Source organism: Zalophus californianus, chromosome 10, assembly GCF_009762305.2.
Source record: "Zalophus californianus isolate mZalCal1 chromosome 10, mZalCal1.pri.v2, whole genome shotgun sequence".
NCBI classification, from domain to species: Eukaryota; Metazoa; Chordata; class Mammalia; order Carnivora; family Otariidae; genus Zalophus; species Zalophus californianus.
This window is the reverse complement of record NC_045604.1, coordinates 79,543,375-79,565,987: the sequence shown is the minus strand read 5'-3', so window position 1 is coordinate 79,565,987 and position 22,613 is coordinate 79,543,375. Positions and strand designations below refer to the sequence as shown.

Genomic DNA, 22,613 nt, shown 5'->3' with positions numbered 1-22,613 from the left:
GGGGCGGGGAAGGACAGTGTGGCATTTCTTTCTCATCCTCCAGCTAAAGCTTAAATGCCACTTCTGCCGAAAGCACCCCTTGGCCTCACCCAGTGGTTCTCAACCGGGGGCTCTCACTCAGGAGGTACGTGGCCAAGTCTGGAGACCTTTCTGGTGGTCACAGCTGCACGGTGCTACAGGCATCCCGTAGGTCGGGACCAGGTACACTGTCAACATCCTACGAGTGCTCCCCCCGCCCCAGCACCGTGTACCCACTGCCCAGTGTGGGCACAGCCACAGGGGAGATACCCTGGCCTCTGTGGTTCAAACCAGGTCCTGGCCCCATTCTAGGCTCCCCAAGCCCGGCTTATTCCTTCGTGGCACCTAACGTGGGCCGTAATTTCGGTGGTGGCTGACTTCACAAATCTCTGTTGTCCACCCGTCTCACCCGTCAATTCAAGTGAGAGACGGCCAGGGTGCTCTATGCCCACTCCAGGCAAGATGCCTGGTATACAGTAGGTGCCCAGCAACTATCTGGATGAGTAGGAACCTGTAACAAGGGTTTTGTTTTTTTTTCTGTATGGCATTTTGAATGTGCATCTCCAAGTTCTACAGGGCTCACAGCTCACAGTGGGATTTCTGCTCCATTTCAGCTCCAATCAAACTGAGGTTGGTCTAAGCCAATGCTGTTTTCTAGGATCTCGCATGAAATGGTGGATGAGTTTTCTGGATATTTTTACAATGTGTGTATTGAAAGTTGCGCTCATCCCCAATCACTGAAAAAGAATGCACAGGAACAGACCATCAGTGGACTATCTAATTTATAAAACGTGACCGTTTTTATTGTCATTGTAAAGAGGTGTATCTCAACCAGATTGTAACAAAATTACCACAGCTTATTCCAAAAGAAAATTTTAATACAAGAGATTTTAGAAAAACACATTTGTTTAAAAATTCTATTGTGTAAACCTTAACATAAGAGGGTAGTTAACATAATACTACACATTTTGGAGCGAATCTGCAGACTGCTAGGCCCCACGTATGTCCAGACGGTGGACTAGACTCTCCAGGTGTTGCCATGTCCCCACCTCCCTGGCAGAGGGCTCGCAGGGACCCGGTCAGCCAAGGGGGACTCTTCTGGGGGGGATGGCCTCCCCACTGGGACACCAGGGCTCTGCATTCACCGGTCTCCCTCCTCCAGGAAGTCCATATCTGCTAAGGTTGGCAAAGAGTTCCACCAAATGATGCCGCCAGCAATGGTGAAGCTAAGGCTGCAGAGGCAAAGACGTTCTTTCCCGGCCGGATGCTAGATAAGAAAACATCCCAGTGAGCTCCGCCACCCCCTCACTCCGGGAAATGTGTGTTCTTCAGGCTTCCTTTCAGCAACACTGGGTGCAAGTGTGCGGTCTGCTGTTCTGTATCCTTCTGTGGCCTCAGTCTCAATTTTTGCAAGGGCCTTCCCTACGTAGTTTCTACTGAGGGTAGAAAGAGTCTTTCAAGGTGAACAAGTGGGCTCTCCGTGTGCAGGTCAGGAAAGCAGGAAGGGGACCCGATCAGGCTCTGAGGAGAAGGGTGCTACCTGGGGAGGTCAGCTAGTGGTTTTCCAGTCATGATGGAGAGGCATGCATGTGCCCTAAGAACTAACCCCTGGACCTCAGAACAGTAGTGCATTCAGCATGTTCTGTGGTGGGGTGCTCCTCCCCATGCTGTAAGCTCAACCATCCTTTAGAGAAATCAGATTTTGTATTTTCCTGTAAAGGAATGGATTGGGTAGGTTAAGTTAAAACCCATTCACTGTGGTTGTGAGGATTTAGACACACGAGGAGAGGCTCCTTGCCCTCACAGAGAATTGTCAACCTCAGGTCCGTATACCACAGTGGTTCATGGTTGAGGGGAAGGTGAGACGCACGGGGTTGAGCTGAGCAGGTGCATCTGGGCAGGGGCAGGCTGAGCCCAGAGCCAGTCGGCTCTGAGCACGCCCATGTTCCCCCTCCTCCCTACTGATCCAGTAGCTGAAGTTTTATTTTAGAAACCTAATCAAAACCACGTGTTACAGAAACAGGAAAATGAACTTTTTGGCACAGAAACGTTAGATAAAATATACAGTGCTACAATGGTGTGAAATGAGCACAGAAGCCAAACCCAACAGCAAATATTGAATGTTAGCTTTAATGAAACAATGCAAAATATTTAGAAAAATGACGGTTGTACAAGACCTTGCTCCTGAGCAGATGCCTGCCTGCCGGAAGCACCCTCTGTCTGCCGCGGCCCGGGCTGGGGACAGAGCCCAGCGTGTGGGGCACGGTTCCGCGCGAACCACAGAGGAAAGAAAGGTCAAGACAATTATTGCCTTTGGGGTTGACATCGGGCAGGAGGTATGCCCCTTCTGGGACACCTCCACGCCAGTCTGATGTTCCTGGGCAGGTGAGGCCCTGGCACGGTCGCTCCAGGCTGAAAATGGAGCCTGTCCTTTGCCCTCAGTTCTACACCCAGGCAAGACGGCCCCTCGGGAGTAGGGCGCCTCCCCGGGAATGAGCTCTGGTGCGTCCAAAGGCTCCAGGCTGAGGCATGAAGGCTTCTGGAGGAGACTGGTGTGGCGGTGTCTGTGGGGACCCCAGAGGACAAGGCCTGGCCTCCAAGTGGGGGGGCGGGCCGGTTCCCCCGGTGAAGGTGAACATGTGGGGGCAGGGGGTCGAGGCCTAGAAGCCTGCGCCTCAGGTGGGTGAACTTTCCCATGCGGAGCCGAGAGGGAAAGAGAACACTTGGTGCAGCCTGGCCACAGAGACCCTGGTTCGGGGTGCGGGGAAGCAAGCAGGGTGGTTTCTGATCAACAGGGCTGGCTGGCAGCTCTCCGTTCCCGCTTCCTGACTCGGGGCCCAAACACGTGATGCGTTATTAGGCCTCCCATGCCGGTTGGCTCTTGGCATGAGCTGCAGCTGAGCTATCAATCTGACGACTGTCAACAGCTTTGATTGCCCTTTGTTTTTAAAGGCACAACCCACACCCCGCCAATGTTGACAACTCTGAGTGGTTAGCCAAGAACTCAGGAGGTGCCCAGCTGTGGAGGCGAGCCCAGCGCGTAACTACCTCCTGTCCACAGACCCTTGCCCCATCCCTCCCTCTCTGTTCCTGTCTCAACAACTCAATGAGGTGATCCCTTTGTAACCAGAGCCCTTGGGTGTACCTGGGTAGTGGTGCTAAAGGTGACCATCATGGGAGAGAATGCCCTCTCCCAGGTGGGCCCCGCCACCTTCCTCGGGTGCCAACTTCAGAGGTGCCGAAGGATCTTACTGGATCTAGGAGACGGGAGCAACTTCTACTGGTTCTCTCTGTTGCACTGTGTTTATCTCTGATGGGTCACGGGGCCGAGTGGGTGTCGTGCAGGGCAAGGGCCAGCCAGCCCTCTGATTTGGATCGAACCAAAGGGCAGCAGACGACACGGACATGGGGAGAAGGTGGCATTTTGTGCATCGGGTCTCAGTCCGCACCTGGCTGGGCCCAGGTCTGTGGTTCTTTGTCTAGGAACTGGAGCTCCACTGCTTCTCTGCATCCCAGCAGGGCGGGGATCTGGAGCAGTGATGGAGGTAACCACTGCAGAACATTCTGTGACTCCAGAGTTAAGGCTTTGAGGAGTGGCTGTCATGTGTATGTCGCATGCGGATCTGAGCTGAAATGAGGGGAGGTGGTCCGTATGCTGACAATGGTTCTAGGGTTTCTGCTGCATCACGAAAAGGGGGTGCATGTAGTAAGCAGGCTGGATGGGCTCTGTGTGGTCCCAGGAACAAGCTTTTCCATCTGTGTTTCAGGAAAGCAGGGCAAGTTTTCCATGAATAATTAAGCTTTAAAAAATAGTTGAGTTTCTTCTTTTGTAAATACAGGCTGAGTGTGTAATTGTTTCTCAAGGCTTAGCATCTGTCCGTCGTAGTTCTGGGCACTTTTTTTTTTAACCTCTGCAGAATGTCAAAGCAGGTTCCTGGTGGGGATTTTGGAGAAGGTGAGGTCAGACTCACACTCGGACATGTGTCGGGCCCAGTGCCCAAACAGGCTGCAGGAGGCTCCACTCCTTATCTGCTGCCAACCCTGCTTCCTAGACTGAGGGGGAGCAGGAACCCACCCTGGGGAGGCAGGCCTGGGGCAGCTCGAGGTTTCAGAGTCCAGGGCAACTCTGCTCCCGCCGCCAGTGAGGGGGGCCCGGCTCCGGTTCTTGGGAAGCGTTGGGACGTGGGAGTGCTTGCCGCGGGAGCTGGGCCGAGCAGCTCATCTTCACCCAGTTCCCTCCTGCCAAGGGGGCCTGCTCAGAGATTGGGCGGGGGGGGGGGGGGGGCGGGGGACACACACTGAGAGCACGGCGGGGGGCAGAGGGTAGAGCGTGAACGTGTCTTCAGGGAATGACCATGATCTGGTGGGAGTACACACTGTCCGAATTCCCAGGGAGCCCCGCGGAGTTCTGCAGGGCTCTGGAGCGTGGTCTGCAAGCCCGAGGGCCTTTGGCCTGCTCCATCGTAGTTCCCAGAACAGAGTCTCTCTCACGACCTTGAGGCCTCTTGGCTTGTAAGGTCAAGGCCCTGGAATTCTGGACAGCCCAGGGCCTGCCAAGCCTCACAAGGTGCACGTGGGCCCAGGCGGCCTCTGGTTTCCTACAGGGGCTAGTCCTTCCCGAAGCCAACCTCAGAAGGTTGGGGGAAGTGCTCTATGCACCCCAGTTCAGGGTCCTTAGTAGTCCCTTCACAAGGCCACTAGCATGTTTTCCTCAAGGAGGCCACGTGAGCTACCACTGACCACGGATTCTACAACCAGAGGGTTTTAGGGCCCCTGGTAGAGAGTAAAAGGGGAAGGAACGCGACCTCCCCCGCCAACCCCACATGGCCATAGGTTACAGCAGGCAGTTATGATAAAAGAAAAAAAAAAAAAAACCAGGGTAACAGTCATTCTAATTCCCATGTGGGTAAGAGTCAAGAGGTGGTTTCTGACCCACCTCAGAGTTGTGCATCTCCACCACGGGGCTCCATGCTCCCCCTGGCGCCCACCCTCCTGCCGGCCCCTGGGCTGGAGGGAGAGGAACGGGCAGGCCCTGGGAGGGCGCCCGTGTGTCCGGCCAGCAGCCGCCTTGCCCTCTGAGACTGCCCAGTTTAATCAGTGTCACGGGACTGGGGGGGAAGGTGCGCTCTCGTGGCTTCACCAGGTGACAGGGGGCTCACTCCGGGGTGGAAGGGGCCGGCTGCTGGGGCCAGGTCAGACGCGGAGTGGCTGGGTGGAGGCAGCTGGTGCAGCACATAGGGCCCAAGTCTGGGATTCGGCGGAGGTCAGAGGTCGCCGCTCTGGGGCTCCACGTTGCGGGTCTCTCTGGGGTGACCTCGGGACAGCTTGGGGAAGCGGGAAGCCACTTTGGGCCGGGCGTTCTTGGTCAGCGGTTCTCCAGGAGGGGTGATGTCACTGTAGGATAGAGCAGGGAAGGATCCAATTAAGTCAGGGTGTCCAGAAGCGTGTGAGAAGGGCAGGAGTGGTCTCAGAGGGGACAGATGCTCCCCAGCTCCAATAGGTGAGCACAACGGGGGCCAGGGCTTTCTTCCCCCATTGTCACTGACCCATGCCCTTGCTAGAGGATCAAAGAAAACGCTTTGGAGAACATTGCATTTAAGATCAAAAGAGGTATAGCAAAAAGGGGGGGCCTTCTTGTGGAATTCATCCTAAAAGAATAACCAGGATGTAGGCCACCGTCTAATTAGAAAGGACGTTCCCGTGCAAAAGAGCCAAAAATAGCACAACCACTCAGCAGTCCAACAGAGGGGATGACCCACCTGGGTTTTAAACGGCCTGTGCCCCAGGACAGTGGGCGCGCTACGGGATGTGGTGGAGGGGGGCACTCAGTGCCCAGGGAGGACGGACGAGGAGAACCGGAGACAAAATAGGGCGTGGGCCCCTGCCAGGTGTTTGGGAAAACCTGCGGGAGAGGGCGGTTTGTCCCTTCCTTCCATGCCGTTCTTGAGCACCTGTATGGGCCGAGCCCTGTTGGAGCCCCTGCAGACACGGCCGCGAGCCAAACCACTTCTCCCAGGCCTGGTGGAGACTCACGGGCCACCGGGGAGATGACGTTGCCTGTGGGACACGTGATGAGGGCAGCCAGAGCGTCCCTGGGCAGAAGGTGCCTGAGAGTGCTGGTGGGTCAGGTCGAGAGGCTCTTGGCGCAGGACGACAGGAGGGAGGCCCGTCAGGTGGTCCTGGCTGGGGGTGGGGGGGCCGGTAGTCGTCCATGGTCCAGCTGCCATCTGAAGTGACCCCTGCCTGCCCTGGGGAGAAGGGCCTGGAGGGGTCTGGGCTGTGAACGCAGAGTTGCTGAACTCTGCCTTACTTCCTACAGTTCTTGTAACAAATGACCTCACACTTAGTGGCTTGAATGCCAAACATACCGTCTTGCAGTTGTGGGGGGTCTTAAGTCCAAAATGGGTCTTATGGAGCTAAAGTCAGAATGTTGGCAGACCTGGTTCCTTCTGGAGGCTCCAGGGGAGAATGTTTCCCTGCTTTTCCCTGTTTCTGGCCACCTGCATTCCTCTCCCTCATACCAGGACCTTCGTGATCACACGGGGCCCACGTGGGCCATCTGCCTTTTTCAAGATCCTTAACCACACCGGCCGAGCCCCCTGCGCCAGGTCAGGGGACACAGAGGGTCCGGGGACTGGGGCGTGGACATTCTTAGCGTTATTCTGTGCGGCACAGAGATTGGAACAGTGGAATCAACAAGATTTGGTATTTGAACATCAATGGGCTCTACAGCTGGCAGAAAATGCGAGTAAGAAACGGTAACTTCTACAAACCATATCTCACTGGGACAAAACGTGTCTAAAAAACCAAGCTGAGGTGAACCTCATTCTCGCGTCTCGAGTGTCCCTGCGCCACTGACCCTCCGAATGTGCGGCCCCCAGACTCTGCCAGCAAAGACAGCCCCTCTGTCGATGAGTGCTGAGGCTCAGCAGGACCCCGGCCACCCAGGGAGTAAGTGGCAGATCCAGAATCGTCCAAGCCCCTCCAGACGAGTTAGGGAATGAGCCACATTAAAAAAAGAAATTGCCCCTGCCTCCCGGGGTCCCCGTGGGTTCCGTGAAACAGACCACTTCCTTCCCCCATGTCAGCAGTGGTTCTGCTGACAGGGGTTGGATTTTCCCACCTTTGCAGGGACACAGCCATTGTGCTCAGGGAGATGCCCCTTGTGGTGAGTTCAGGACAGTATCTCACTAACAAAATGAGAAACTCCTCTAGTGACGATCTCCTCCCCCCAAAAGTCAGGCTGTGCTTCGCGTCATGTTCCCAGAGGAGCGAGTGGTACCGTCCAGCCGAGAACAAGTGGGAGCTGCTCCTCGTTCCCAGCGTCCATGCAGGTGCTTAGCCGCATGGTCCTCCTTCAAAAGGACACCTGGCCGTAGGTTACTGTTTCTTCTCTCGAAACTACCCTAGGTAACAAAAGCCTCTTTACCCTGAAGGCCCCTTACAGGACGGGTAGAAGATGCTGGAAGGCCTCGCCACTCACACTGTGCAGGAGGGCTTGCATATAAATGTCACTGGAAACCACCCCCTCCCTTCACTGGTCAGGATCCAGAGTCCAAGTGGCTGACCCCAACTCAGAGGCTGTTGCCCTCACTGGGCATGACGTGCCAGGTGGGCGTGGGTCCCGCCAGAGCCTGCCAGGCCCCGGGGTCAGCGGCTCCGGGGAGGGAGAATTGCAAGCCAGTTGGGACAGTTTGTTTTTCCACAGGTGGCACCTGCGGAGGTGGAGGCAGCCTCGCCCTGAACCAGGGCCCAGTCCTGCCACCCAGGGTCTGGGCGCCTTGCTCGTCGGGCACAGAGAAAGGCGGAGCACGTGGCCCTCAGCACGCTTCGGGGAGGAAGGGGGCCTGAACCCCATGTAAGGCCACATGCTGGCTGCCTTTCTTCAGCCAAGTGCCTGGCTGTCCTTGAGCCCTGGCTTCCAGGACAGAAGGAAGATGGGGCTGTTTTGAGAGTTCAAGGGGGAGTCAGCCCCTCAGACTACGTGAGCTCTGTTGTCTGATACTGTGCTGGGCAGACGGGGGTCCACAGCCTCACTGGGGATGGGCAGCGCAGACGCCGGGACAGACTGTTAGAGAGGAGCTCGGTAGCTGCCCTGACAGGGGTAAACACAGGGTGTTCCGAGCAGGGCGCCAGACATGCTCATCATGGTGGTTACAGGGCTTCCTGGAGGAGGAAGAGCAGAGAAGGATGAGCAGGACAGAGTTGGGTGGTTCACCGTGGCAAAGGCCCTGTGCTGGCCGACCTCGCCGGCTGCTTCACCTTCCCGGAAGGCAGGATTGGTCACACGGGTGGACCGCGATGTCACTGAGCTGATGCTTGCGGGTTCTGAGTGTCACTGCTGGGGCTGGGGGCCTGACCATGAAAGTAGCTGGTACAGGGGGACGGAGAGCTCCAGCCTCAAGGCCCCAGCAAAGCAGCGACAGTGAGCCTGGCCGCCGTGCTGGGGGAGATGGGCAGGAAGCTGTTGCAGTAACTCCCATAAACCCAGAGCAGTGGGGGCAGCACGGAGGCCCCGGGAGTTGAGCTGGTGGCATAGGGAGAGGGTCAGGGGGAGCAGGGAGCCATAGTAATGACTGGGTAGAGGTTAAAGGCAGCCGGACAAAGAGCTGCCAGCCCCGGGCCTGTGTAAGGCCCCAACCCCAAGGAACTCTACGGGGTTTTAGGTCAAGAACTATCCAACAGTTTCCTGTACCCATTGGCCATTTGCGTGTCGTCTCTGGAGAAATGCCTACTCCAGTCCTTAGATGGCTCTTTAATTGGGGAAATGAACATCCAAACCACAAGGAGCTGTCACCTCACACCTGTCAGGATGGTGATTCTCATAAAGCCACCCCGTTTTAGGAAGAAAGTTGGAGCTTGGAAGCCTTGTACACTGTTGGTGGGGACGCAAGATGGTACAGCTGCTAAGGGAAACCACGCGGAGCTTCCGCAAACGATGACAAAGAGAACTGTATGATCCAGCAATCCCAGCTCTGGGCATTGCCCCCAAAGAATGGAAATCAGGATCCTGAAAAGATATCTGCACCCCCATGTTCACTGAGGCATTATTCACAACAGCAAAGCCACGGAAACCAGCTAAGAGTCTGGGGATGGATGGATGGATACAGACAATGGGGTGTGTCCATGTAATGGAATCTTACTCAGCCTTCCAGGAAATTCTGAGCTAAGCAACCCCAGGGATGAACCTGGAGGAGATTATGCTAAGTGAGCTCAGTCCGCAGAAGCTGTAAGTCTGTGGGATTCCACCTACAGGCGGTGTCTAAAATAGGCTGACTCCTAGAATCAAGAGTGGAACTCTGGCCATTAGAGTGGGGGAGTTACGAGTCAGCAGCACAAAGCTTCAGTTACTCTGAAATCCTTTCTAGAGCCCTGCTGTGCAACACTGTCCCTGTCGTCACCGAGAATGTAACACCCGCCCTGAAGGTAGCAGGTAGATGTCATGTTCTCACACCGTATGGTTTTTTGTGTGTCTAATACTGGCAAGTGCATCGTAGCAGAAGGCGTGAGCCTGTGGGTACGTGTCACTGGGAGGGCAGAGGGGCTGGCGAGCTGGGAGCAGGGGCTGAGCCTGCTCTGAGTGGGCAGAGGTCACTGGCGCCACGGGGCTGGGCACAGGCCATTCCAGGGAGGCGGGAAGAGGCGTTCGCAAGGACAGCCTGAAATCAGGGAGACTGTCTTTAACTGAGGCTCCCTCGAGCCCCTACTGTAGCCACTGCCTCTGTTGCGGTCCCAGCTCTGTGTCCTCAGAAGGCAGTTCTCTCCGTCTCGTGCACCGTGGGACTGTGGGTCTGGCGGGACGGCACCCGTTTGCTCCCTGGCCCCGGCGATAGAGGGCGGGCCCCCGAGAAGCCAGCCCTGTCGCTGCTCCAGCACGGCTGTGTTGTCTGATAAAGTGGGGGCCCAGACACTCGTGGGAGGCGGACTGAAGAGCAAGGTGGACCTACCTTCCTGATCTTCCCGCCTCCGTCCGGAGGTTGGGGCCGATCTGCCCCCTTCCCCAGATGAGGAAGGCCCCGCCTCCACCCTAAGCAGGGATTTCCTCCTTAAACCCTGTGAAGCACTGGACCGGACTTCATTTTTGGAGTCCGAAAACCAGGGTTCATTCTGTTAGACACTAGAGAAGCCTAGAGGAAGGTATGTCACCTTCCCCTGACTCAGTTTTCTGATCTGTGAAATGGGGATGCTACGGGTCTCTCCTACCGTGAGTGAACCATTCGACACCTATGGATTGAGTCGGCTACCCTTCGAGGTAGATGTGGCGCGCTCAGGGCCCCAGACAACGGAGCTAAGAGTGCAAGAACACAGGTGAAGTCCAGCAAGCAAAAGCACTTTGGCAGCAAGGAACCAGGTAGAGGCTTTTACAACGATTTTGCAAAAGACCAAACTATAGTAACTTCAACCCCTGCCATCCTCCGCTCCCTCCCTCTGTCCAACCTGGGGGAGAGGGGAGGGACCCTCCTCTGCAGTGACCCTCCTTCTGTTTTTGGAAAAGACCCGTGTCTCGGGTGGCAGACCGTAAGCTGCCTAGTCTCGACCCAGCGGAGGGCGGTCTCGTGTGCCGGCAGGCGCCCTGAGGACAGGTAGGTGGCAGGGACGTGCACACGCTACTTGAAGTGCCGGCCCAGCCTTCAGAGGTCAGGGAACCGGGGCCAAAGACTGCGGCCACCGTAGAGGGAAGACCAAGCCACTGAGAGATCATCACAGGACTCTCTGAGCCAGGGCCAGACCCTTGTGGGCTTCTGGGGCAGTGAAGACAAGACTTGGTTTCGACCCTGAGGTTGCTCAGACCTGGGCAGTGGGGGTGTAGTAAGTGACCGAAGAGAGGCCGGCCACCGTGCCTGGGGGGAGGGGAGCTGGGGAGGGTCCTGGGGGCAGGGCCCGAGGCAAGCCCTGGGGCAGGAGGGAGGCCCGCGGGAGACAGGAGGAAGGGAGGGGCTTTCGGGCAGGAAGGACAGTGAGAGCCTCCAGGAAGAGGACCGGCTGCAGGCCCCAAGCTGCCCACGGATGCGGGGCGGCACGTGGGTGTGCGCGGCCAAGGAAGGCTACAAGGCGATCCAGATCCGTGGCGGACCTGGAGTTGTACCACCTGCTTTCTGCAGGGATAGACCCGGGGGTGAGTGAAGACTTGGCCACAGAACCACCTCTTCCGGACGGGGCTGTGCTATCCCCACCACTAGGCTGTACTGGATCTACTCCATGGATAACGTACACCAACCGATGAGCTCTACGAAGGGCAGAACACGTGACCATGATCCAACTTCCCTCTCGGGGCCCTCATCAACATGAATACCCTGAAGAGGAACGTGCTGAGGATGGGATTTCCCCTCTTTCTCGCTTGAAGAATATGCTCCGACACAGGCTGCAGCCCCCAGCCAGGACTCAGGCTCCAGTCTCGGGGACCGTGCAGCTCCTCTCGGACCCAGGCTCAGTGGGGAAGGGGGAGGCCACCTTCGGGGTAGGATTCTGGGAGTCCCAGCATCGTTATCATAGGCAGGAACGGTCACTGAGGCCCAGGGTCGCCATGCCCAGAGCTGTCCTGTTTCCCAGATTCCATCTTCATCACCATTTACACCTTCCCCATTTCCTCCTATCTGCATAGCTCCCCTATAAAACTCAAGATTTTTCTTTACCTCTATTTATAGGTTACTTTGGCTGATGAAAAAAATACCCATAAAAATGGATTCAAGGCATCTTAAAACATTCTTTAAAAGTTTCCCCCTAATGGTCCTAGTGGCCCAAAAGTGTGGACACCACCAGGGTCCATCAGGAGAGCGGACGAGGTGCTCTGTCCGTCCAGTGGGGGAGGGGGACTCAGCTGTGGGCGTGCTGAGGCTCTGGGACGAGTCCCGCGGCACGCACCCCTGCGCCACACCGCGGTCCGCGGACTACACGGGGGTCAAGGCAGGTCAGAAGCAGCAAATGCAAGGAGAGGACTCTCCCTTTCCTTAAAAGCAGACCATCTAAAACTTCCACGGAAAAGCGGTCCTTTCTATGCCAGAAGCAAAGTAAGTCTTCTGGAGGGGAAGTGGGGCCAAGAGCATTCTGTACAATCAGATCTTGTGAAAATAATTCTCTTCCTTGCGCCCCCCTGCCCCCCATAACTTCACTTTTCCACACCTGCCTTTGGTTCCCCCTTACGTAGAAGCAGGTAGGTCTTGGCAGCTGGGGGGTCCTGTCTCCCTTATCACTCCCGTGTCACGGAGCACCTGTGACCCCGCGCTCTGCCCTGTTCCTCGGGCATATGCGGATTTCACTCCCAGGCCAGCCGGAAGCCCTGAGAGGGGGAGACGCTGCCAGCCCCCGCCCCGTGCCCTGGCGCGGGTAAGGCCTGCAAGCCCCGTGCTGGCCGAAACACGCCAGGCTCACCGGTCTGCGTACTACGCGATTCCATGCGTGGGAAGCTCCAGAATAGGGTTGTCTGGAGAAATGGGAAGTGAGTGGTTGCGTGGGGCTGTGGAAACACGGGGCTCCTTTCTGCCATGATGAAAATCTAAAGTGAGGTGGTGGCTGTATGTATCTCTGGACTCAAAGCTACTGATCTGGGTGCGCTCTCCGTGGGCGAACTGTATGGCGTGTGCACTCTGTCATAAGGAGGCTATTTGAAGAAGTGGTCCAAGCTGAAAAAAACAAAGAGGAGGGACGGTGCAGGATCTTCCCTGGCAGGTCCCTGTGACAGAGCGTGGCACCATGCTGGGTGCCTGGTAGCTTTCTTCACCTGCTGCTGAACTTGGCTTTGGTCCCCGCCCGCACGGCAACTATGTCCTCTGAGAAAACGGTTGCTGCGCTCTAACAGAGTCCGGTCCTTCAGGTCCTGTTAAAGCCATCTTGGTGTGCACATGGGGATGGTCTCAGGCACTCAACCAGGGGACAGGAAGTGAGGGACAGATGGATGCAGGGGCCTCCTTCCCCCAGGCCACGAGATGCAGACTTCCTGGGCTCTAGGGACTCCCGGTCTTGGAGACGGGAACCCTGTGGGGGGACGTCCCTTCCCTATGCCCGACACTGGGCATCTGGTTCTCAGCTGGAAACTGGCCTGGGCCCTCAGCTGGAAGGTGGTGGAAGAAGCCGCCTCCTGAGCATGGCTGCTCACCCAGGACACAGCCCACATGTCCCCTACGGACCTTCTCCTCGAGCTGCTGGGGGTTCTCTCCCTGACAATTAGCTCAGCAGCCCTTACAGAAACTCGCCCTTGTCCCTCCTGCTGGCTACCATCGCGGCGCCAGAGAAATCGAGTCTGTGGAAGCAGCACCTGCCAGGAGCCCCAGGGGTGACTTCTTTTTAATAAGCCTCTGGGGTGCACCTCCCTGGTATCCCAGTCCCAGCGCCTGGGTGACATCGATCCGATGGTCTCAGCCACGCAGCAGTGAAAAATGGCCATGGGGAGAGAGTTACTTTTCATTTCGCTGGTAAACCGGGTGCAGAGAGCCGGTCAATACTCCATTTGCTGGGAGCCGCCTGCCGTGGCTTGGAGGATGGCTGTGCATGGGTGATGCTGGCTGCCAGGCCAGGCCCCGGCGCACGGATGGGACCGAGCTCTTTCCTCCCGAAGCTGTAGCCACTGTCTTCTGAGACCTGGCTCCCTGGGGAGGTCCGTGTGTGCAGGAGTTAGGAGAACTGCGTTCTGCCTCCATGGTGTGCAAACCATGAAGAAGAGCTGCCCTCCCATCTGCGGGGTCAGGGGAGGCCCCGCTCCACCCCCACGGCCCGTGGTGTCAGGGCTGTGAGCCTGTTGGTCCAGGTGCACCAGGCCACACAGCCTCTGAACTGGCTTGTGGGCACGCTTCAGGGCTCCGGCCCCTACGATGGGGATCCAAAGGACCAGCTGTGCCTGTGTACCAGTCGTCAGCCCCAGTCCTGAAGGTTTCCCTCGGGGGAGACCATCCCCGTGAATTAGGGGAAGGCGGCCTCCATGCACTTCCTCGGTTTCCTGCCTCGTGGTTAGATCTGGGGCCCAAGAACGAAGTTCTGCTCTCACAGATTGACCCACAGATGGTTCTGTTGCTTCTTCGGATACCCACAGTTCCTAACCCCAAAAGGTCTCTGGTGATTTAATGATTTTCAATATGATCTTTACGCGCTGGCCTCGTGAGGGAGGTGCTGTGACGTTCTGTTCCTGGGATGCCACGGGGGCTGGTGCCAGTGCCGGTGTGCAGAGGTTACGGGTGACAGTCACAGGGTGCTTACTGGAGAGCGGGGGGCCTGAGCACCAATCCTGTATCAGTGTCTGCCTCCCACCCACCTTGTTGCACGCACGGGGTCTAGAACAGAATGTCGAGTGTGGCATGCAGAGGTGCAGGGACTGGTGCAAAAATGTCACACGTCTCCTAGGTGAAAGCAGGACGCAAGCCGGGGCCCATCTGACTAGGGCCAGTTCTTCTCATGCTCTGGGCTAAGGGGCAGAGGACAGGGAGATATTTGCAGGGAAAAAGATCTCAAGGGTCTGGGAAGACCGTATGAGGTGGGCTCTGAGACTGGAAGGGGGGCTGGATTGTGGACTGCCACGTGAGCCCCCCTGAGGATCGGGGGAGCCCCATTAGCGTAACCCACTTCGGATGTACAGTCTCTAAAGCTTACCACTGGGGCCGGGAGTAACGAGGACAGGGAGGAGCCCCCCAGCCAGGGTGCCCTGTAGGGTTGGTACGGCCCCCCGGAGAAGGATGCTGAGGTCAGAACCAAGATGGGGTAGCAGGAACTGAGCAGGGGTAGGGCTGACAGTACAGGGGTGCTGGAGGGCGAGCCCCCGTGGGCACAGTGAGCAATCGGAGGGGGGAGTGAAAACAGGTTCCAGTTCTGTCTGGAGACTAGCCTGGGGTGTGGGGGGCAGCTGAGCTGGAGGGGAAGATACAGCAGGTGCCAGGAGGACAGGGTACCAGAAGTGAAGGCATGCGTGTTGGGGGGTCCCTGTGGTAAATGACGCTACTGGAGGAAGGATAACTGCATTAGACCCAGTGTGCGTAGGAGGATGGCTCGAGTCCACAGAAACACTACTGCCTCCTGCAGCCCCCGAGACATCAGCTTTAATTATTTCATGGCCAGGGACCATGGAGGGGCTTCTTTTTTTAATTTTTAATTTTATTTATTTATTTGACAGCAAGAGAAAGCACAAGCAGGGGGAGTGGCCGGCAGACGGGGAGGGAGAAGCAGGCTTCCCGTGGAGCAGGGAGCCCGATGCGGGGCTTGATCCCAGGACCCTGGGATCATGACCTGAGCTGAAGGCAGATGCTTAACCGCTGAGCCACCCAGGCGCCCCTGGGCATGGGCTTCTGATCATTACAGACCACCTGATGCTGATGGGGTGCCTGGGGGCCTCTTCAAGTAGAGCCCATTACCCCAAGTGGGTGTCCCACGGGTTCCCGAGCAGACTGAGACCGACATTCCAGAAGCTTTTGCACCCCATCTGCCATGTTGGGACCTCCCCCTGAAAGGCTGCTTCGAGAAAGGGCTGGATGGTTCTCTCTCTCTGCCTCTCATTATCCCCCACCCATGGCCAGTTCCTACCAGAGCCCCCACTGCCTGGGTCCTGCCACTGCCCCTCTCAGTCCCATCTCTCCTCCTTACCGGTAGGACTCTGGGCTCGATGGTAGCCACTGCCCGTCTCCCGGTCTTGAACTTGGCCAACACAGAAACCCTGAATTTCCCTTTCACACCTTTCTCCCTCCTCTGGTCTTCTCAGCTCTCCTAAATGGTACAACTATCTGCCTCCTTGCTCAAAGCCTGACCCATCACCTTGGTCTTTCTTCCTCTGACATTCCGTGCCTAATTTGCCAAACTGCCCCATGGGCTCTCCGTCTGGACACATGTGCAACACTTGCACTTTCCTCCATGCCCACGGTGACATCCCAGGTCCAGCCACCGTGGCCTCTGGCCTGGACTCCCAACAGATTTCTGAATGGTCTCCTTGAGTTCACGGATTCCTCTGCCCCTCGCCTGAAGTCCTCCATTTCCCTCCTCTACAGCTTCCGGCTGCCCTTGGGTCCAGCCCACGCCACCTCCGGCTCTGCTCAGTTGTCCCTCAGCTGCAGGTCATGCTCCAAAGTCTCCTCCACTCATGAGCCACCCAGTCACTGTATTTTAGTTTCTTTACGGCAACTGGCACTCTGGCCCCTTCACCACCATCTGCCCAGCACCTAGAATTACATCTGGCACATGGAATCATTCAGGCAGAACCACAGAGACTGCCAACGGCAAGGTCATCTGCACTGAGCCTTGTCCTTCTGGTCGGACAGGACTCTGGACACGCCCAGCTTAGCAGAGGCGGCCGTGTGTGATGCCAGAACACAGGCCTTGGAATCAGAAAGCCATGAACGCTCTTGAGGTTTACTTTGAGAAAACAGGAGTAATAATCCATATTCACTTCTCTCCTACAAAAGGGTGATAATAGGACTTTTGAGACTATTAATAAGGTACCCCCTCAGAAGCATCATCCAGGTTTGTTCTATCCGTAAAAGCTCCGTGGTTTTAACACGGCAGGTGCAGAGAACAAAAAGCATAGAAAACCCTAAGGGTGGTGTTACAAGCCAGCAGAAACACAGAAGAGAACGAGAGACGGGTGTCCCGCAGCCTGGGAGACAGCAGATCATGGAAGGCCCAGAGTGTCTGAAGGGCTCCTAAGACCCACCAAGAGCGAGTGGACAGTCCAACAGACATGCAGGGAAAGGGTACGGTGGGTACTTCGTTGGGGGAGGGGGGATACACCGGTTTGTTAGTCATTCTGCTAATACTTGTTGAGGCCGGGGGAGCTGAGTCACGGCTGGAACCACCCAGCTAAAACAAGCCAGATCAGGACGCTCCTTGGCTCCAAACCCTCTCATCATCCACGCCCCCATGAGTGAAACCCTTACGATACCCTGCACAACCATCCCTGATGTGGTCCTGCCTCCTCTCCTGCTACCCTCCATCTCCTCCAGCCTTCAGGCTTCTCAGCAGGCACTGGGCACATTCCTGACCCAGTGCCTCTGTGGTTACTGGTACCCAAAGACAGAAGGGTCATCTGGCCTTCTCCCCTTTCTGTCTTCTCGTTTGGGTCTCGGTGCGGCCTCCCCTGCAAGAGCCCTCGGCATGAGCTGCTGCCATCAATCTGGTTCACAGATGCAAAGCTGGCACGTCGGGGGAGTGGGGGGGCGCAGAACAGGCGCTCTGTGAAGACGCGTGGAAAGAGCAGGTCTGCAGGGCATCCAGTACAGCCCCAGATCATTATCAGTCAGCAGAAAAATGCAAGCTGGCAAAAGATGTTGTTACCAAGCACTGGGATGGTGATCCTAGGTGGTTGCTGGACGTACAAACAGGGGACACCTTTTAGGAAAACCGAGGGAGCTGTGTGCGAAGGTGCACATGTATCCTCTGCGAATCCTGACTCCGGAACTCCACTTCCGGGGGTCCCTTCGACACACATAGGGGAGCATTTTCACAAAGATGTGTGTGAGGCTATTCAATGCAGCCTGGCTTCTGATTGGGAAGCCTGCAGACTACCTGCTCGTAGGTTGGGACGCTCATTAAATCCACAGTGGCATATTCGCAATCACCCGTGTGCACACACCTCCACAAAATACAATTATGTGAAAACAACAGGTAACGGAAGACAGTGTAGGATCTGAACGTCATTAAAAACAAAACCTCAGGGCGCCTGGGTGGCTCAGTTGGTTAAGCGACTGCCTTCGGCTCAGGTCATGATCCTGGAGTCCCTGGATCGAGTTCCGCATTGGGCTCCCTGCTCGGCAGGGAGTCTGCTTCTCCCTCTCACCCTCCCCCCTCTCATGTGCTCTCTCTCTCTCTCTCATTCTCTCTCTTTCAAATAAATAAATAAATCTTTAAAAAAAAAAAAAAACCTCAAATGAGAAAATTGAGCACATGCACATAAACGCAGAGATCAGCAGGAGACACAGGGCAATGTGTTCTGTATATTGACACTAATTAAATGTTTGTAACTAGGGCTTACACGTTACTCATTTAATAAAATAAAAGGCTGCATGAAGGAGCCCCTACACTGCTGCTTAGAGGCCCCCGAGGCGCAGTCTCCCTGGTCCCTCTCCGTGGTGACAGCAAGTACACGCCACCTAGGGGGGCTCTGAGCACGTCTGGTGCAGGTTCCACTGGCAGAAGCGAGTCTCCACCGGGTCCAGCCGCTACACCTGCTCCGAACCATTGCCTCAGGAAGGAACCACCCTTGTGCATGCACTGACTAGGGATCCAAAATCCCAGAAAGCTTGCAGAGCTGTGAGCCGGGGGTCCAAGGCTCCCCAGCCTTCAGTCACCACCTTCCCTACCAAGCTTTAACTACTCATCAGTGGGTCTGAGGAAAGCATTAGTGGTGTTAGATTATTTCCTTTCATGTATCTTTTTTAAAGATTTTATTTATTTGAGAGAGAGAATGAGAGAGAGAGAGAGAGCACATGAGAGGAGGGAGGGTTAGAGGGAGAAGCAGACTCCCTGCTGAGCAGGGAGCCCGATGCGGGACTCGATCCTGGGACTCCAGGATCATGACCTGAGCTGAAGGCAGTCGCTTAACCAACTGAGCCACCCAGGTGCCCTCCTTTCATGTATCTTAAAACATAAAGCTGATCCCAGCCCAGTCCCCTGCTCACAGCCCTCCAGAGGCTGCCGCTGCACAATGAATAGATTTCACGCTCCCTAAGACCTGCGGACCAGGCCATGCTCCCTCCACCAGGGAGACTCCCCATGTGGCCACATTTGTTCCTCAGGGCTTCGTGTTGCTCCTTGCAAGTTGCCCCAGTGGAGAAACTGTCCCTCATCTACCCTGGTCCCTCGCTTCTAAATTCCCTTCGTGGTACGTATCTCCCATTGCAGAAATTCCGTCTGTGTGATGTTTTGGTCTCCCGTCCACAAGACTGCACACTCCTTGAGCCTGGTGCACAGCGGTGCCTGGTAAGTGGCTGAGGAATGAGCGGCTGCTCAACTGGTCATTCTGGAGCAAGACCCCTGGGGCACCACGGCGTGTGACCTGATGGCCGGAGGCGTATCACTTCTACGGTTGAACTGCAACAACTAACCTTCATGTCATGCTTGCTGTATACCAGGCACTGTCCTCACTGTCCTGCGTGTATGCGGTAAACCACACCGAAGCCAGGGAGGGAGGGCCCGCTCATACCCCCTTTCCAGGTGAGGACGCGGAGGCACGGAGAGGTTAACGGACCCAGGGTTAAGAGCACAGTGGTGGCAGGTTCCTAGTTGTCTGAATCCCAGGTCTTCTCCCTCCCTTCCGATGTACTGTACTCTCCCCATCTTGGAGTTCTTCCCCTCTCCATAAAATTCCGTAAGAACATTTCCACCCTAGGGACGCCTGGGTGGCTCAGTCGGTGAAGCGTCTGCCTTTAGCTCAGGTCATGATCCCAGGTTCCTGGGATCCAGCCCCGCGTTGGGTTCCCTGCTCAGTGGGGGGCCTGTTTCTCCCTCTCCCACTCCCCCTGCTTGTGCTCTCTTTGTCAAATAAAATCTTAAAAAAAAAAAAAAAAAAAAAAAATCCCCACCCTAGCTTGCAAGGCTGGAGCTACAGAAAAGGTGAAATTGGTGGGTGGACACAGAGCAGGGCCCTGTCTATTGCCTGTGGTGCTTTCACACTATAAGGGTAGAGCTGAGTCCTTGCAGAGCTGAGTGGCCCGAGTGCAAAGCCAAAAACACTCCACTCTCCAGCCCGTAACTCCCAGCTTTCTCTAGAGCAACAGAGCTGGGCAGGAGCTTAGGCAGAGCACCATGGGCTGCTATTCTCTGCGGCGGGGAAGCTGGGGGTGGTTTCTGTGCTGGGTCCTCCGAGTCTCCCTACGGCCAGGTAGAAGGATCCCAGGGGCTCGGGAAGGGCAAACCGCTTCTCCCGCAGGGCCCAGCTGGGATGAGGACCTGCTCGTGTGACTCCAAGGTCTGTGTGCTACCCCACGGTAGACCCAGAATGCGGGGGTCCTTGGCTCTGGGTGAGGGGTGGCCCTGGGCTTACTCAGCTCTGTAAAGCAAGGGCCAGGCAGGTGGTGGGCCCTCCTGTCACACGGGAGTGGAGACCAAGGCTCAGGGACAACAGCTGGGCCCACGGAGCACTGTAGGTGGCAGAGTTGTTCAGACTCAGGTCTGAGTCCAACATCTGATTGTTTTAAAATTTTAACCCCAACGTAGGTAACATATGCTGTTCTGTTAAGTTTCAGGAGTACAGTATAGTGATTCAACACTTCTGTCCATCAGCTGGTGCTCATCATAAGTGCACTTCTTCACCCCCATCACCTGTTTCAGCTATTCCCTGCCCCCCCCACCCAGCCTCTGGTGACCCTCGGTGTATTCTTCATGATTAAGCTGTTTTTTGGTTTGCTCTTTCCCCTCCTTCATTCTGTTTCTTAAATTCCACATGTAGGTGAAATCATATGGTACTTCTTTGACTCATTTTGCTTAACATTATACTCTGTAGATCCATAGATGTTGTTGCAAATGGCAAGATTTCACTCTTATGGCTGAGTGATAATCTGTGTGAGAGTGTGTGTGTGTGCGTGTGTCTACACACCACCTCTTCTTTATCCGTTCCTCTACGGATGGACACTTGGGCTGCTTCCATAATTTGACTATTGTAAATGATGCTGCTATAAATATAGGGGTGCATGTATCCCTTTGAATTAGTGTTTTTGTATTTTTTGGGTAAATAGCCAGTAGTGCAACTACTGGATTATATGGTAATTCTGTAATTACCATACTTTGGTAATTTTTTGAGGAGCCTCCATATTGGTGTCCAGGGTGGCTGTACCAGTTTGCATTCACAAGTTAATAAGGAAGCAGCAGAAAGAGAAATTAAGAAAAGCCCATTTACAATGGCAGCAAGAAGAATAAATTACCCACAGAGTGCATGAGGGTTCCTAGTTCTCTGCATCCTCGCCAACATTGGTTTCTTGTGTTGTTGGTTTTAGCCATTCTGACCCGTGTAAGATGATATCTCATTGTGGTTTTGATTTGCATTTCCCTGATGATCAGTGATGTTGAGCATCTTTCATCTGTTGGCCATCTGTATGTCTTCTTGGAGAAATGTCTGTTCATGTCTTCTGCCCATTTTTAAATTGGATTAGGTGTGTTTTTGGTGTTGACTTTACTAAATTCTCTCTCTTTTTGGATACTGACCCTTTATCAGATATATCATTTGCAAATATTCTCTCCCACTCAGTAGGTGGTCCTTCTAGTTTTGCTGACTGTTTGCTTTGCTGTGCGGGAGCTTTTTATTTGGATATAGTTCCAATAGGGTATTTTTGCTTCCCTTGCCTCAGGAGACATATCTAGAAATAAGTTGCTATGGCCGATGTCAAAGCCGTTACTGCCTGTGTTCTCTCCTAGGATTTTTATGGTTTCAGGTCTCACATTTAGATCTTTAATCCTTTTTGAATTTATTTTTGTGTATGGTGTGAAGAAGTGTCGTTTTATACTCCTGCATGTAGCTGTCCAATTTTCCTAACACCATCTGTTGAAGGGATCGTCTTTCTTCCCACTGCGTGTTTTCTCCTTTGCCAAAGATTACTTGACCATATAATTGTGGGTTTATTTGTGCGTTTTCTATTCATTGATCTGTGTGTATTTTTTTTTTATGCCAGCACCATACTGTTTTGATTACCACAGCTTTGTAATATAACTGGAAGGCTGGAATTGGGATACTTCCAGTTTTTTCTTTTTCAAAATTGTTTTGGCTACTTGAGGTCTTTTGTGGCTCCATCCAAATTTTAGGATTGTTCTACTTTTGTGAAAATGTCATTGGTATTTTGATAGGCATTGCATTAAATCTGTAGATTGCTATGGGTTTTACCAATATTTGTTCTTCCAATCCATAAGCCTGGAATGTCCTTCCATTTCTTTGTGTCATCTTCAATTTCTTTCATCAGGGTTCCATAGTTTTCAAAGTAAGGTCTATGACATCATCAGTTAGGTGTATTCCTAGGTAATTTATTCTTCTTGGTGCCATTGTAAATGGGACTGTTTTCTTAATTTCTCTTTCTGCTGCTTCATTATTAACTTATAGGAATGCAACAGATTTCTGCATATTTTGTATCCTGCAACCTCACTGAATTCATGTATCAGTTCTAGCCATTTTTTTGGTGGAGTCTTTCAGGTTTTCTATATATAGTATCATGTCATCTGAAAATAGTATTAAGTTTTACTTCTTCCCTACCAATTTGGATGCCTTTTCTTTCTTTTTGCTGTCTGAATGCTGTGGCTAGGACACACAGTACTGTGAATAAAAGTGGTGGGTGGACATCCTTGTCTTGTTCCTGACCTTAGGAGGAAAGCTCTCAGTTTTGTCCCATTGAGTATGATGTTAGCTGTGCATTTTTCATACATGGCCTTCATTTTGTTGCAGTATGTTCCCTCTAGACCTTCTATGTTGAGAGTCTTTATCATGAATGGATGTTGTACGTTGTCACATGCTTTCTCTACATATACTGAGATGATCATATGGTCTTTATCCTTTTTCTTAATGATGTGACGTATCATGTTGATTGATTTGTAAATATTGAACCACCTTTGCATTCTAGGAATAAATCCCACTTGATTGTGGTAAGTGATTTAACATATTGTTGGATTTGGTTTGCTAATATTTTGTGGAAGATTTTTGCATCTCTGAT

General features: G+C 54.3%; 1 protein-coding gene across 4 annotated transcripts in view; it reads right to left on the bottom strand.

Moving 5' to 3' along the window:
• Positions 1–796: 796 nt before the first annotated feature.
• The window catches only part of SNX29 (sorting nexin 29), a 509,507-nt gene continuing 487,690 nt past the window's right edge, over positions 797–22,613 (bottom strand). For all 4 annotated transcript variants that reach the window (XM_027612456.2, XM_027612457.2, XM_027612455.2 and 1 more), the window contains one exon: positions 797–5,412. In XM_027612456.2, the coding sequence (XP_027468257.2) occupies positions 5,283–5,412 (130 nt within the window). In that variant the 3' untranslated portion in view covers positions 797–5,282. The remainder of the gene's footprint in view (positions 5,413–22,613) is intronic.